The sequence below is a fragment of the Amphibalanus amphitrite genome, unplaced genomic scaffold, assembly GCF_019059575.1.
Source record: "Amphibalanus amphitrite isolate SeventyFive unplaced genomic scaffold, NRLGWU_Aamphi_draft 000685F_arrow, whole genome shotgun sequence".
Classification (NCBI taxonomy): domain Eukaryota; kingdom Metazoa; phylum Arthropoda; class Thecostraca; order Balanomorpha; family Balanidae; genus Amphibalanus; species Amphibalanus amphitrite.
The window spans coordinates 353,754-370,143 of NW_024882179.1; the positions used below are offsets into that span (position 1 = coordinate 353,754).

The 16,390-nt window shown below is 46.6% G+C and overlaps 1 protein-coding gene across 1 annotated transcript; it reads right to left on the bottom strand.

Annotated features, from left to right (window-relative positions):
• Positions 1 to 1,881: 1,881 nt before the first annotated feature.
• Positions 1,882 to 2,760, bottom strand: LOC122364595 (5-formyl-3-hydroxy-2-methylpyridine 4-carboxylate 5-dehydrogenase-like). Its single transcript, XM_043335148.1, has one exon. It carries the CDS (start codon positions 2,758 to 2,760, stop codon positions 1,882 to 1,884), a length of 879 nt encoding a protein of 292 aa, XP_043191083.1.
• Between the last annotated feature and the right edge of the window lie 13,630 nt (positions 2,761 to 16,390).

Sequence of the window (16,390 nt, forward strand, 5' to 3'; positions counted from 1 at the left end):
ATCAGTGAGTGAGGTTGTATATATATATATTTTTTTTTTGCAAAGAATAAAGATTGTGCCTATCGATCAACGTTTATTTTACCGGTTCGAATTCGCATGGATGCGTATTTTGAGAATAAAATGTCCGTAGCCTGAGCTCGTTTCCTATAGGTATCATGCTAGAAATTCATAAAGATCAAGGTTTTTTATTAAAAAAAAAAACACCGGGCTGCAAATTGCATTAATTGGATTTTATGAAAATCAGCGAAAGCTGGTTCTTATAGGTACTCATATTTTGCAACACCTAGTAAATCATGCATGAACATCACGTTACATTTTAGACTGACCCGGAACTAGCTGACAATGGCACCCCTCTTAACCCTAGAACGCCTAGGGGGGGGGGGTTGTATCAACCCCCCCCCCCCTGAGGTTTTTCGAAGTGCACGCTAAACGGCTTGTCGTAGCGGGCTGAAATTTTCAATACCCTCTGGGGCAACCTTTGCGCATCTTTTGCCGAAAAAAAATTGATCGGGTCATGTCAGGTCACGGAGTTATGACGTCATAAGAGGTACAGCCTCCGGCCGACAGTTACCAAACGTGTGCGCCGAATCCCTAGGTTTTCTGCCGGTGATACCCACATTGTTTGATGGATCATGATGAAACTTCCCATGCATGTTGGGGCAAGCATTGGCTATCGTGTGGTGCAAGAAAATTGACCGGGTCAGGTCAGGTCACGGAGTTATGACGTCATAAGAGGTACAGCCTCCGGCCGGATTTTCACGAAGTGTGTACCGAGTCCCGAGGTTTTCTGCTGATGCTATCCACATTGTTGGAAGTTGGAAATACACTTTTCTGAGTCGTTACCTACAGTATTTATAGCGGAGCAGTGGTCAACAGCCGACGAATCGGGACAAACACCGGAGGGTGATGTGACACCATATCACTCATCAGCAATAGGCCTCTTACTTTTATAGGGTAAATACACCAAAAACACCATATATGATGCAGAATTGAGTGGGGAATACGTTGTTGAAGGTTTGAAGTTAATATCTCTCACCGTTTTGCCGCAATCGTTGCGCAAAGTTAAAAAAAGTTTGATTTTTTCGGAAAATTTGACCTTTGACCGGTCATAAGTAGGTCAAATGTTGACCTAGGACCAAAAAATATACCACCAATCGCGAGATCTCGTTGAGAGCAATCCGTTGGTTTTTTCCGCTAAGCTCTACGACCTTCCGTTTCGAAACGCCAGGGGGGGATCGTAACAACCCCCCCCCTGGTCGTTCGTGTTATGAGAAATGGCCTGGTCGTGCGAGGGTTAAGGGAAAAAGTCGCCCCCTCGAGCACCATGCCCCCCCCCTTTCGCTGATCTCTGGCTACGCCACTGCTTACAAGTTACAACTCTCCCTACCGAAGTGAGTCAGGAATTCAGGATTGCGCCCATTGGCCATGACAGTGCATTGACTCGGAATCGGAGTCGGAGTCGGAGCAGATCGAAAGTTCGGAGTCGGAGTCGAATGCGGAGTCGGAACAATGCTACCATGATTCCGCCTCCCTGGTCATAAAAGGAACCGTTTAAACGTTTTCAAGTTAAATTCCAAGAAATTTACACGTACATCTGCTAGAAAAAAGATGAACATCTGTTTGATAAAAATTAAATGAATACTACGGTTGGTAGATATTTTTACCAGGTTTGCGTCGACTTGGCTATCGCCATCTCAGCTCAATTTGTCGGTGTAAAGCTGGGATGGCCGCTTAAAGGGGTTCCTCATAAGAAGGTAACACAATGGCTCCGGGACTATCTCAGTCACCGACTGTCGCGCATCACTGACCACGCATTTAACGAGGCTCTCTTTCTTTTTCTTGCAGCGAGCGGGTATAGGCTAGGTACCATACCAGTTCACTCTAAGACATGTAGACCCGGATAAAGTCCTGTATGGGCTGCCGGCAGATGGGGCAGGCGTCCCTCCTGCCGCGCAGCAGCCGCGCGCACCGGCAGCACGTGCACAGGTGGTGGCACGGCGCCATGACGCAGTCGCGCGGCGCGTCCATGCAGACGGCGCAGTCGTGCGCGCCGCCGCCGGCCGGCGCCACGTCGGCCGCCGACACCAGGTTGCCGACGAAGGCCAGCTGGGGCGCGTAGCGGGTCTCGGTGCTGGCGGCGCCAGCGGCGGCCGCCGCCAGCCGCTGCCGCCGCCAGCGGCGTCGCTGCTCGCGCTGCTCGTCGTCGAGCACCACCGGCTCGGGGCCGCAGCGCAGGAACGGCGTCAGGCCCATGTGCGTGAGGAACTGCGTGACGGTGTCCATGGTGTGGCGGCTGGTGGCCGGCCCGGGCGTCACCTCCACCTCCGGCACGTAGTACACCGGGTACAGGAAGCGCACGCCCAGCACCCGCTCGGGCCGCTGCACGCGCGCCGCCAGCGCGCTGATCGGCACGCGCAGCGTGCAGCTGGCCAGGATGGCCGTCTCGGCGGCGGCGGCCGACAGGCGCGCGAACGTCTCTTCCTTGACGGCCGCGTCCTCGGACACGCACTCGAAGACGATGCGCGCGTCGGCCAGCGCCTCGTCCAGGCGCGCCAGCAGCGTGACGCGGCCGGCGCCGGCGCGCTGCAGCAGCAGGCCGTCGCGGCGCAGCTCGCACCGGTCCAGGCGCAGCCGCTCGTGGGCCGAGTCCAGTGCGGCCCGGTCGCGGTCCCACACGCGCACCGAGTGGCCGAAATAGCTGAGCGCGCCGGCCACCTTCAGTCCGAGCGTACCGCAGCCGACCACACAGACGCGGACCATGTCCGCCCGCGCCGGCCACCGGTCACTCCGGGTCACTGGGGGACACTCCGGGTCACTGGGGGTCACTCCGGGTCACTGAGGGACACTCCGTATCACTGGGGGACACTCCGGGTCACTGGGGGACACTCCGTGTCATTGAGGGACACTCCGGGTCACTGGGGGACACTCTGGGTCACTGGGGGACATTCCGTGTCACTGGGGGACACTCTGGGTCACTGGGGGACACTCCGTGTCGGTGATACACTCTAGGTCGCTCCGTGTCACCGAGAGACTCCCAGGTCACTGGCTGCGTCTGTCGTCAGCAACGCTCCACGGCAGGTCTTCAGGCCTTCAGCTGTCAGGCAGGACGGTGGCTCATACTCGTACGAACTCTTATTCAGCGCGCAGTCCACGGTAGAGAGCGTCCCCTTTAGCAGAACTACTACTGTCAATCACAGGTACCGTTTTGACAAAAATTAGCACATATCAATGTGTTGTGACACGCGCATTTTCACTCTTCAATAGCTCAATGAAAGCCAAACCGTACTTTGGTGGGCGCATCAGCTTTTGTTACCCACACCGAAGGGACACACCGAGTTTTTCTGCTCGGACAGATCGCATCAGACACGCTGTCACTTCTTGTCCGCCGGTCTCAGCAGCTGCTGTCGCCTCTCGTCCACCAGTCTCGGCAGCTGTTGTCGCCTCTCGTCCGCCGGTCTCGGCAGCTGGTGTCGCCTCCCGGCAGCTGGTGTCGCCTCTCGGCAGCTGGTGTCGCCTCTCGTCCGCCGGTCTCGGCAGCTGGTGTCGCCTCTCGTCCGCCGGTCTCGGCAGCTGGTGTCGCCTCTCGGCAGCTGGTGTCGCCTCTCGGCAGCTGCGATGTCGGTGCCGGAGCGGCGGTGTCCGGTAGGCCGGCCCGTGTGACGCCGGCGCGGCCCTCGCCGGTCGATGTCGCCGGTCGATGTCGTGGTCTGATCGATTCCCGGCGCGGCAGGCGCACCCACCTGTCCGGAGGCGGCGCCACTGGACTGACGAGCGATACCAGCCACAGAGCTCACAGCACTGAACTGACGAGCGATACCAGCCACAGAGCTCACAGCACTGTGTAATATGAGAAGTAGTAGCCTTTGCTCATATTAACCCTCGCCCGTAAACGGTGTTTTGCCACCTTCGCCCATGCGGGGGGGGGGGTTGGTGCGACCCCCCTGGCGTTTGAAAACGGAGCGTCGTAGAGCTTAGCGGAAAAGACCAACGGATTGCTCTCAACGAGATCTCGCGATTGGTGGTATATTTTTTGGTCCTAGGTCAACATTTGACCTACTTATGACCGGTCAAAGGTTAAATTTTCGGAAAAAAATCTAATTTTTCAGATTTCCGCGCCGATTGCGGCAAAACGGTTAGAGATATCGACTTTAAACCTTCACTTTCGTGATCCTTGATCAATTCTCTATCGTTTGGTGTGTATTTCGATGGCATAACTCTAAAAATGATGCGTTGGGAGCATCGGAAGTCTGCAAGGTCATTTGTGCATTGGGTCACGTCAGGCGTGTGACGTCACTGACCTGACTCTGACCTAAAATTAACTACAAGAAATAACCGACGATGCCTGAAATGGATAGCAAATTCGAATTCAGGGCATCAAAATACCCCGAAAAGGCATACAAGTGCAAGAAGTCATTACAGGTCAACCGAGGTCACTGACCTTACCTTGACCTTAAATAACCTTCAAAATGTCAACGGACATTGTGCCAATGTCAAATCAGCCAGTTATGATTCTAAAACAATCCATCAGTGTGTCAGGTCAGTCGGCATTTATACCAATGTGAAGCAATCTCCAATTTAGCGTAAATCTGGCCGGAGGTTGTTCCCTTTATGACGTCATAACTCCGTGACCTGACATGACCTTGACAAAAAAAATACGAAAAGTTGTGCAAAGGATGCCCCATAGGGTACTGAAAATTTGAGCAGGCTATCTGAAACGGTTCGGCGTGTAGCTAAGAAAAACCTCAGGGGGGGTTGCACCAAGCCCCCCCCTACATGGGCGAGGGTTAATGTTCAAATAATGCACAAAATTGGATATATTAAAATAATAGGTACGGTAAGGTGCCTAATTAGCGACCCCCTTAATTTGAACCGTCATTGCTCACGCTTTGTGGGTGCCACTGTGTTACTGGCTTGATTTTCGGAGAGATCGTTCATTTTTCTATTAAAATATAGTCATTTTCTGCCCCAATATTCACTAACTTATTTGTAGTGAGCATTTTGGCAAACCATTGCAAAAAACGCTAATAGGGAACTCTTCCCGATTAGCGACCGGGGAGGGTCGGTAATAAGTCTATGGGTTTCCCCATATTAAAAATGGCAAAAAAATGCGACGCCTGAAAAGATGAAATATGATCTCAAAAAGGTAACCTATACGCAAAGCACTCAATCACTCGAACAGGAACGTTTATCCAACACATTTACCTAAGTAATAACTGATCACGTGATGCACCGAAGGCGAAAAGAAGGCGGAAACCCAAATTTTGCAGGCTATCTTGTATGATATTCGAGGTCCGCGCTGAATTCGGCACCCCTGCAGTCGGTGACGACATTTGGCATCCCCTGCCACACATTGCAAGCTTCAGTAACACCTCATTTTCATTTCTCTCTTTTCCCCTTTCTTTACCTTCTTGAGCTATTTGCGACCATGTCAGGCGCAAATAGGAAATATGTGTTGCGACATATTTTTAACCGCCATGCTATGCACAGTTGAGCGATTTGCTATGGGAAAACGGCAATCAATTAAAAAAGGAATGTCGATTCAGAATAAAAAGGTGCATCATCCTAATGTGCATCGCTTTTCATCAGAGAGGGCCCGAACACACACGTTTTGGAAAAGAAACTCGTCATTTTTATTTAAAATCACCTGAAACGTCCCACCAGAAACATCGACGACCGGAAAATAATTTAATTTGATAACCAAAGTATGGCTGACCTTTTGACGATGTTTTACCGCGTTTTCTCCTGCCACTTTTTCTGTAGGGAGGTAGGTCGCAAATCGGAAAGGGTTGCTAATTAGGCACCTTACCCTACTGATATAATATATATAATATAAATATATATATATATATATATATATATATATATATATATATATATATATATATATATATATATATATATATATATATATATATATATATATATATATATATATATATATATATATGTTACAGGCAAAGTGAAAACTCGGGCATTTTGCAAAATGCCTAGGCAATTTGCAAAATGCCTGACCCGCCAGGCATTTTGCAAAATGCCCAGGCAGTTTGCAAACTGCCTGACCCACCAGGCATTTTGCAAACTGCCTAGGCATTTTACAAAATGCCTGACCCGCCAGGCATTTTGCAAAATGCCTGGGTTTCCATAGTTATTCCACCGTTTTTGTTGACAATAGGCGTTGATCATAACCGTTCCACTGCGACTGACCCCACAACACATTTCACATGTGTTGTGGGCACATGTGTGATGTGACACATTCCACGGTCACGAATACAGGGTGTCGCGAAATTGTTGCGGGATGTTGTACTTGTGTCCCGAAATGTATTGCATCGTAGTTGCGTCAGTGTTCTCCAGCACCTCGCTGACAAGTTATCAGCGGCCACATGGTCTGTCCCCGCGGCACCTGGTGAAGCTCAAATAGGCCTCTGTAGCCCATCATGCCCCAAACGAGAATCCGGTAGAATCGGTTAGTGACTAAGAAGAGCTCTAATAGCCGTTTTCACGACGGGCTATCCGGCGAGTGCACCTAATTTGACGAAATCTGCACCTAATCTCTTTTACAGCAAATATCTTTATTTTATGAATTTATTTGTGTTTTTACTGATGATGCACGCTGAATATGACAAAGGAGGCATATAAGCAATTAGAACAACCAAAGCTGATAGCTACTAAGAGACACACTGAACCTAATTTGACCAAATATGCACCTAATCTGCACCAGATATGAACCAAATGTGTACCAGATGGCCGTTGTGAAAACGGCTAATATCGCCTCACGGCCTCATCATTGAAAAGTCTGAATCTCTAGTCCTGAATGGTCGAGATTTGGTGGGTTTTGTCGAAATCCAGCTGCATCACTTATGGATGACGGTAAGTCAGGGTTGCAGCCAGAGGTTGAGCGGCTTCAGCTTCAGGGTAAAATCTTCAGATACCGGGGGATGGCCGATTTAGATGCCGAGTGCCCTGGTCGAGATGCCCTGTTTCCAGACCCGTTCAAATTACATCCATTCAGCACTCAGAGGGGCATCGAGGGACAAGACCGCGCCAACCGCGTATCAAGTTCGTGACACTCTGTATACTAGTGATGTCAATTACGGAAAATCGTGATACCGATACCAAACCAAATGCCAACAATATCCATTGAAAAATACCGAAACCAAACCGACTTGGGAATATGAGGAAAATACCAACTTTTTACCAAATTCTCAGCCTCTTTTACATTAGTGAGGATTCATAATACCAACAAAATACCAAATGCACTCGCCTTGAAATATCAAATACCAAGTTGGTATCGGTTTGGTATCGGTATACCAAAAAGTTGGTATCCGATTGACATCTCTACTGTATACCTACGTCTTGCGTCAATTCTGTCGAGATGGAGCCAACGCTGAATGGACTTGAGCGACCGTCTCCGTATCTTTCGTATATACGGAGTTGTAGCCGTGCCTGTATAAAAGCTGCGATGTCCAGTATTCTGCCCTGGTGGGCAACTGTTCCGGCAGAGACGATTGATAATGTACCCAAACGTGTAGCAATCAAATTTTCGCAAATTGGAAGAGTATTCTTTTCTGATCAATATCCACCCATAGTATTTTCAACAAGCCACCAAGAGCTCTTAGAAACAGTATAATCATTGTACCGAGCGCATGTTTACCCACGAAACCACGCCCGGTGCTCGGCACCCGACGGCCGCTGGGGCTTAGTGACCTGAACTCGGCGGCGCTACCCGGAGAACGTAGTGTCCCCTCCCTCACTTGGTGCGCATTGACAGCGATTAACTTTTGTAAGCGGCATTTACAAATGATGCTTACCTATACATCGTCGCTAGTGCGAATTTGATGTCAGGCATTTTGCAAAATGCCTGGGAAAATATTTCAGGCAGTTTGCAAAATGCCTGGTGGGTCAGGCAGTTTGCAAACTGCCTGGGCATTTTGCAAAATGCCTGGCCGGTCAGGCATTTTGCAAATTGCCTAGGCATTTTGCAAAATGCCCGAGTTTTCACTTTGCCTGTAACACATATATATATATATATATATATATATATATATATATATATATATATATATATATATATATATATATATATATATCAGAATATTTGGGAAGCAGGTTCTCTCTGATACATATGTCATTAAACACGACAGCATGTTTGGTGTTATTCAGCTTTTTTGTTTCATTTTCGAGACGTCGGACGGTACTTCTTTCTTCATCGTTCAACGAGAAAAGTAACTCACCAAAAGAAGCAATGGCTGCGATCGAGATTAAAGTTGTCGTAAATCGGTTACTCATTAGGATGTAAATTAAAGTTCGTTCATAATTCGTTCGCTGTTATATTTATCTTAGCTTTCGATCAACATTGATCATCATCAGAGAAATGAATATACACAAATGATGCCGCGCAATATATGTCACAGATGAATAAAATATTAACATTTCTTCAAACATCGTCCTATTTGTATCATGGCACCACTCTTTCGAACACAAATCTACATCCAGCTAAATACACAGGTCTTAACATCGTTACCGTGAATATTTACATTGGGTCGCGCATAACAACAACAAACCATCATAATTCACAGATGACACATCGTTTAAACTTTCACACATTACATCATTTGTCTGTCGAACAGTGGAATGTTTGTCAGAGTTTTCATGTGTGTGTTGATGATGGGTGATGTGTCGCGGATGATGATGGTTTCGGTGATGGCCAGTCGTCGTTTGTCGTTTTGTCGCGCTATTATTGTGGTGTTGTTTGTCAGTAAGTCTCTCGTGAGTCGGGTTCCGTGCTGGTCATGAAGATGTGCCTTGGGTCCTCCGTCTTGTAAGTGCATAGTCAGTCGGCGGCTCAGTGATGTAGTTGTGTGACCAATGTAGTATACGTTGCGGGTTGCACAGTCCCCGGTAGAACACTTAAAACGGTATACTACATTGGTTTCTTGTAGTGGTGTAGTGGTCTGTTGATTGTTACGCATTATGAGTGAGGAGGTCCGTGGTGACTTGTAGTAAATTTTGAAGCGTACGCGGTGCTCAGGATTGACTGGAGTGACGTTTTTTGTGATGATGTCACGCATGGCTTTTTCATCTTTTTTCCAGGATGGTGTGAGGGTGTTTCTGTAGTATATGTCTATGTTGGTAGCTTGGTCATTTTTGTTCTGTGTCATGTTGGTCGACTTTGTCATGTACTTGTCAATAAGGTCACGTGATACGTCGTCAAAGTCACTGTTACTGTATCCATTGTTCACCAGCATCGATCTCACTCGTCGCAGCTCACTGTGGATAAGTGGCCAGGTAGAACAATGAGTCAGAGCTCGACGCACATACGACCGGATAACTCCTCGCTTGTATGAATCGGTACAGTCGCCTTTGGCATTCATGCAGCGTCCCAAATTAGTGGCTTTGACGTGTACCTGAGTTTCAAAGCTGTCATCCTTGGCATGAATCATTAAGTCGAGGAATGGAAGTTTGTTACTAACGTTGAGCTCTGTGGTGAATACAAGACCTGACTCAGCATCCAGCATACCTCTGAGTGTTTCCAGGTGATCTACGTCACGCACATCTACAAAAATATCATCGATGTAGCGGAAATACATAGATGGTCGCACAGCGCTATCAGACAAGACTCTGTTTTCAATGTGGCACATGAAGGCATTGGCGAAGAGGACGCCCAGGGGGGAGCCCATTGCCACGCCGTCAATCTGGCAGTACATCTTACCGGAAGGGCACCGGAATGGGACCTCCAGGGTGCACGCACGTAGAAGGGACTCCAAGATCTTTCTGGGTAGTTTTGGTGCGGCAAGGCTACCGGAGTATACATAGTCAAGTATAATGTCTATAGTCCTCTCGACCGGCACGTTCGTAAACAGGCTAGTGACATCGAGCGAGGCCAGGACACCCTGCGGTTTGTTTACATTTAGCACGTCTACGAAATCCTCTGCAGAACGAATGACATGATCAGTGGGAATGTACGGCGAGATCAGAGAGTTGAGACTTTTGGCCAGATGGTACGTAGGCGACGGGATTTGAGATATGATGGGCCTGATTGGTTTGTCTGGTTTATGGATTTTCACATTGCCATATAGGTATCCAGGACGGTACTCACCGGTGATCTTGCTGAAATGTACATCACCTGCTTTTGCATTTGCCGCTTCGATGAGCTTATTAAGCTTCCTTTTCAATTCTTCTGTGGGGTTGCGCTTGACGGGTTTGAACTTGGAGGTGTCAGAGATGACGGCGTCGATCTTGTCCAAATAATCTTGCTTATCCAGGATGACATATATGGCGCTCTTGTCTGCTCTTCTCACAACAATGGAGTCATTGTTGCGTAGCTCCTTCGCCGCTGTCCTCAGGGCCGGTGTCAGGACTCCTCGGCTGGTCACGTGTCTTCGCTTGGTCGACTCGGCCTGTAGTTCACTCTGCAGGTCTGGCTTAAGGTCAATCTTACCGTCTTCTTTGAGCCTAATGAGGTCTTCGAACAGAACAGCTACTTCGGTTTTCTTTGCCACGACATTGAACTTCGGAAAATGGTGGCAGTTTATCCCTAAGTTTAGAAATTCCTCTTGATCGGGTGTCAGTTGCGTCGACGATAGATTCAAGAAACCTTGACCGTTTTCAGGAACAGCAATGTCACCCTTGTAAAGATGAGTGAGTTTCTTGAGGACACGGGTTCTTGCCAATTCTTGCCAATATGTATCAGAGAGAACCTGCTTCCCAAATATTCTGACATAAACATTCACGATCAAGCAGTACAGCATGAAGATTTCGTGACTGATTTTCGCAAACGGCTGACAACTGAACAACTATCTCGCAAAAAAGAACTCCTAAAGAAGCAGTCTGAAGAAGTTTCTAGATACAGAGCTGCTTTTGATGACCTACGCATTGACAATGAATTGAAGAGGAAAATCGATGATTCGCTATCTGTCATACTGCGCGATCATGATGAATTGGCAAGAACCCGTGTCCTCAAGAAACTCACTCATCTTTACAAGGGTGACATTGCTGTTCCTGAAAACGGTCAAGGTTTCTTGAATCTATCGTCGACGCAACTGACACCCGATCAAGAGGAATTTCTAAACTTAGGGATAAACTGCCACCATTTTCCGAAGTTCAATGTCGTGGCAAAGAAAACCGAAGTAGCTGTTCTGTTCGAAGACCTCATTAGGCTCAAAGAAGACGGTAAGATTGACCTTAAGCCAGACCTGCAGAGTGAACTACAGGCCGAGTCGACCAAGCGAAGACACGTGACCAGCCGAGGAGTCCTGACACCGGCCCTGAGGACAGCGGCGAAGGAGCTACGCAACAATGACTCCATTGTTGTGAGAAGAGCAGACAAGAGCGCCATATATGTCATCCTGGATAAGCAAGATTATTTGGACAAGATCGACGCCGTCATCTCTGACACCTCCAAGTTCAAACCCGTCAAGCGCAACCCCACAGAAGAATTGAAAAGGAAGCTTAATAAGCTCATCGAAGCGGCAAATGCAAAAGCAGGTGATGTACATTTCAGCAAGATCACCGGTGAGTACCGTCCTGGATACCTATATGGCAATGTGAAAATCCATAAACCAGACAAACCAATCAGGCCCATCATATCTCAAATCCCGTCGCCTACGTACCATCTGGCCAAAAGTCTCAACTCTCTGATCTCGCCGTACATTCCCACTGATCATGTCATTCGTTCTGCAGAGGATTTCGTAGACGTGCTAAATGTAAACAAACCGCAGGGTGTCCTGGCCTCGCTCGATGTCACTAGCCTGTTTACGAACGTGCCGGTCGAGAGGACTATAGACATTATACTTGACTATGTATACTCCGGTAGCCTTGCCGCACCAAAACTACCCAGAAAGATCTTGGAGTCCCTTCTACGTGCGTGCACCCTGGAGGTCCCATTCCGGTGCCCTTCCGGTAAGATGTACTGCCAGATTGACGGCGTGGCAATGGGCTCCCCCCTGGGCGTCCTCTTCGCCAATGCCTTCATGTGCCACATTGAAAACAGAGTCTTGTCTGATAGCGCTGTGCGACCATCTATGTATTTCCGCTACATCGATGATATTTTTGTAGATGTGCGTGACGTAGATCACCTGGAAACACTCAGAGGTATGCTCGATGCTGAGTCAGGTCTTGTATTCACCACAGAGCTCAACGTTAGTAACAAACTTCCATTCCTCGACTTAATGATTCATGCCAAGGATGACAGCTTTGAAACTCAGGTACACGTCAAAGCCACTAATTTGGGACGCTGCATGAATGCCAAAGGCGACTGTACCGATTCATACAAGCGAGGAGTTATCCGGTCGTATGTGCGTCGAGCTCTGACTCATTGTTCTACCTGGCCACTTATCCACAGTGAGCTGCGACGAGTGAGATCGATGCTGGTGAACAATGGATACAGTAACAGTGACTTTGACGACGTATCACGTGACCTTATTGACAAGTACATGACAAAGTCGACCAACATGACACAGAACAAAAATGACCAAGCTACCAACATAGACATATACTACAGAAACACCCTCACACCATCCTGGAAAAAAGATGAAAAAGCCATGCGTGACATCATCACAAAAAACGTCACTCCAGTCAATCCTGAGCACCGCGTACGCTTCAAAATTTACTACAAGTCACCACGGACCTCCTCACTCATAATGCGTAACAATCAACAGACCACTACACCACTACAAGAAACCAATGTAGTATACCGTTTTAAGTGTTCTACCGGGGACTGTGCAACCCGCAACGTATACTACATTGGTCACACAACTACATCACTGAGCCGCCGACTGACTATGCACTTACAAGACGGAGGACCCAAGGCACATCTTCATGACCAGCACGGAACCCGACTCACGAGAGACTTACTGACAAACAACACCACAATAATAGCGCGACAAAACGACAAACGACGACTGGCCATCACCGAAACCATCATCATCCGCGACACATCACCCATCATCAACACACACATGAAAACTCTGACAAACATTCCACTGTTCGACAGACAAATGATGTAATGTGTGAAAGTTTAAACGATGTGTCATCTGTGAATTATGATGGTTTGTTGTTGTTATGCGCGACCCAATGTAAATATTCACGGTAACGATGTTAAGACCTGTGTATTTAGCTGGATGTAGATTTGTGTTCGAAAGAGTGGTGCCATGATACAAATAGGACGATGTTTGAAGAAATGTTAATATTTTATTCATCTGTGACATATATTGCGCGGCATCATTTGTGTATATTCATTTCTCTGATGATGATCAATGTTGATCGAAAGCTAAGATAAATATAACAGCGAACGAATTATGAACGAACTTTAATTTACATCCTAATGAGTAACCGATTTACGACAACTTTAATCTCGATCGCAGCCATTGCTTCTTTTGGTGAGTTACTTTTCTCGTTGAACGATGAAGAAAGAAGTACCGTCCGACGTCTCGAAAATGAAACAAAAAAGCTGAATAACACCAAACATGCTGTCGTGTTTAATGACATATATATATATATATATATATATATATATATATATATATATATATATATATATATATATATATATATATATATATATATATATATATATATATATATATATATATATATATATGCCCCATATATATATATATATGGGGCATTCCATGTCAACCGGGACAGCCAAAATCCTTGGTATACTTGTTGGCTATTGGGTGAAACCTCTGAGGGTCAAAGGATTTTGTCATATGCCCTCGGGCTACAGAGATACAAGCCGCTAAACTTCTGCTTTTTTAGCAGAATTGGACGTGTATTGCAATCTTGAAAGATCTATAGCTTCAACATTTTTGAAGCTATTAATTTCAAACAAACTGAAACGTGTACATAAGGAGTTATGCTAGTTAAATTTGGTAATTTTAACATTTTTTGGTGATTTTGAATTTATCTTATTTTGAATTATTTTTTTAAAATCTAATTTGTGAAAAATGGGTACCCTTCGATTTTGCTCAAATTTAGATATTGTATTCCACTACACGTAAGGCATACGTGCTGAGAAAATTAGAGTGGGCCAACGATAACTTTAGATGATATAGCAACAAGTAGTGCAACGTAGCACGGGCGATGGAAGGGGCTGATTTCGCCAACCCCACCTGTTTTTCGCCAGTAACTCACGCCATAATTATCATATTAACGCCAAACTTTCAGCATCTGTCCAGAATTGAATTGCAAATCCTCCCGTGCAAGCAATAGGTAAATCGGTCCACAACTTTTCTAGCAATAACGGTGTAAAGTCAAACATCTTGCCGGAGCGGCGCGGCGGCCGGCGCCGGCCGTTGCCGCCTGAATGGTAGACTGTGCCGGCGCGCGACGGTTCCATCTTTGCACTGCGCTTCTTACCGCTGATTATGATCGATTCGTGTCAAATTTTGTGTGAAGGCTTAAAAATGTACAGGCAATCTAATATTCAAATAAATACGAAAATCAACTGGTAAAAATTGAATTATTAGGGCGCAAACACAATCTGTGACTGAAACGTTTCCCGCGTCGGCCGATCCCCGTCTTTGCCGGCGACATCTTCTTACTCTTAGCAGGCCACTAACTGCCAAATTTATGGTTAGATTAACTAGAGATTCTCATAACACTACAAATGTCGTATAAAGGAAGAAATAGGAAAATCGGCCGGTAACTCTTAGAGCTATGGGCGTATAAACGCAAAATAGTCACTATAGCAAATTCAATCACGATTAACCTCATTTGATCTTGAAGATATTGATCTAGGGCCATGAAATTGGCACACGATAAAGTTCCCCACCGCCCCACCTACAATTCAAATTCCGTTTTTTAATACCTTTTTTGGCTAAACCGGGCCTTTCTCCCCTAGCGCTGGGAGAGTCAGGCGTATTTCCTTTTTGCAACCAAAGAGAGGCGCTGCCCGGAGAATGCCCAATTGCATTCTCCGGGCATTTGGGTAGCATTTGGCCAGTCGGCAACTGGCTGTACATATTTACGCGTGTTAGATCAGGTCAGGTCACGTCAGGTCAGGCTAGGTTTGCTTTGGTTTTGGGTAGAAAGATCAAAGAAGCATCTCCGGGTAGCGCCTCTCCTTGGTTGCTAAAACGAAATACGCGAGTGCCAGACATTACGAAGTCCAAAAGACAGTTACGTAGACGTCGGCCCATTCTGGATTTTTTTATACGATGGAGCTAATGTATGGGAGAATAAAATATGTAAAAATCAGCAAAATCGAAGGGTACCCATTTTTCAGAAAATCAAAATTTATTTTTTGAATTTTAATTTAGTTCATTAATTAGCTTATTACGTCAATACTGTCATCCTCAAATTAAAGCCTGATGTATTCCCTCCATTTCACACTTAGTCTCATGGTGCTATTGTGATGAGTGCCCCCAGGGGGTCCGGAAGCGGTGGGGAGTATGTTTTCAAAAAAAAATATTGTTTAATAAAATTTCTTTCATCGGGGGTGTTTTTCTTTCCGAGATGGTTGCCGACCTGCGCCGTGCTCTGGAACAACCTCAGGTGAGTGTTTTCGACTGGTAGATCCTCAAATGGTTGATTAACGAGTTGATTTTCTTGCTGTTTGACTTCTCTCTTGTTCAAACGCAATTGCACACCCATTTTCAATTGATGATCGGTCCGTTGGTTTCAAGCTGACCGATTCCTTTCCGCCACCGTTCCTTGCGCCTGGGGCTCGTCACAAACAATATTTATAATGAGGCTGGCTTGTCGCTTGTCAACATATAGTCTTCACTGCCTAGGATGGTATCTGTCTCATAAGGAATTTAGGACACGGAAGTCTCCCCAAAGTATATAATTTTGATGCCTCCCTTGAGGACATAACCTGAAGCCACCATCTAATACCTGATAGCTGCCCACCATTTTCTCTCCCTTTCTTATGCCTATCATCCCAAAGATAATCGAGTCCATCCCCATTTAATGTCGCCCTCAATGCTGAGATTAGATCTCCCGCTGGTCCTTACACTATATGACGCATACCTCAATCTCCCTCAGACTCACTCTCTTTGTCATACCTCTCTCATCCCACTACAATAAATTTGATCCCGCGTCGACCTCTCAGTCCCTCCCAGCAATTGTTCTAACTCCCTCCAGCGGTACATATCAGGGACAATAAACGCAATTTGTTCAATAGACTCCGTGGTTAGTGTAAGTTTCATCTAAGCTTACTCTTACCTCCCAACGACTTATCGCGCCCTATTCCAACATTGGAATCGTGTGTGCTCTTCCTAGCACCTCTTGGGCTCCCTGGCCCAATATCCTTGAACACCTACATCACCTGACCCTGATTACTTGTCTAAAGGTGCAACGCAGGTAGCGATTACATTATTAGCGTTCGTCGATGGATGTGATTGGTTCAATCAATCTCTGCCGGCCCACTCTCTTCGAACACCTACAT

Bases quoted from the DNA above. Each gene is read 5' to 3' on its own strand.
- LOC122364595 (XM_043335148.1), bottom strand. From the start codon at position 2,760: ATGGTCCGCGTCTGTGTGGTCGGCTGCGGTACGCTCGGACTGAAGGTG.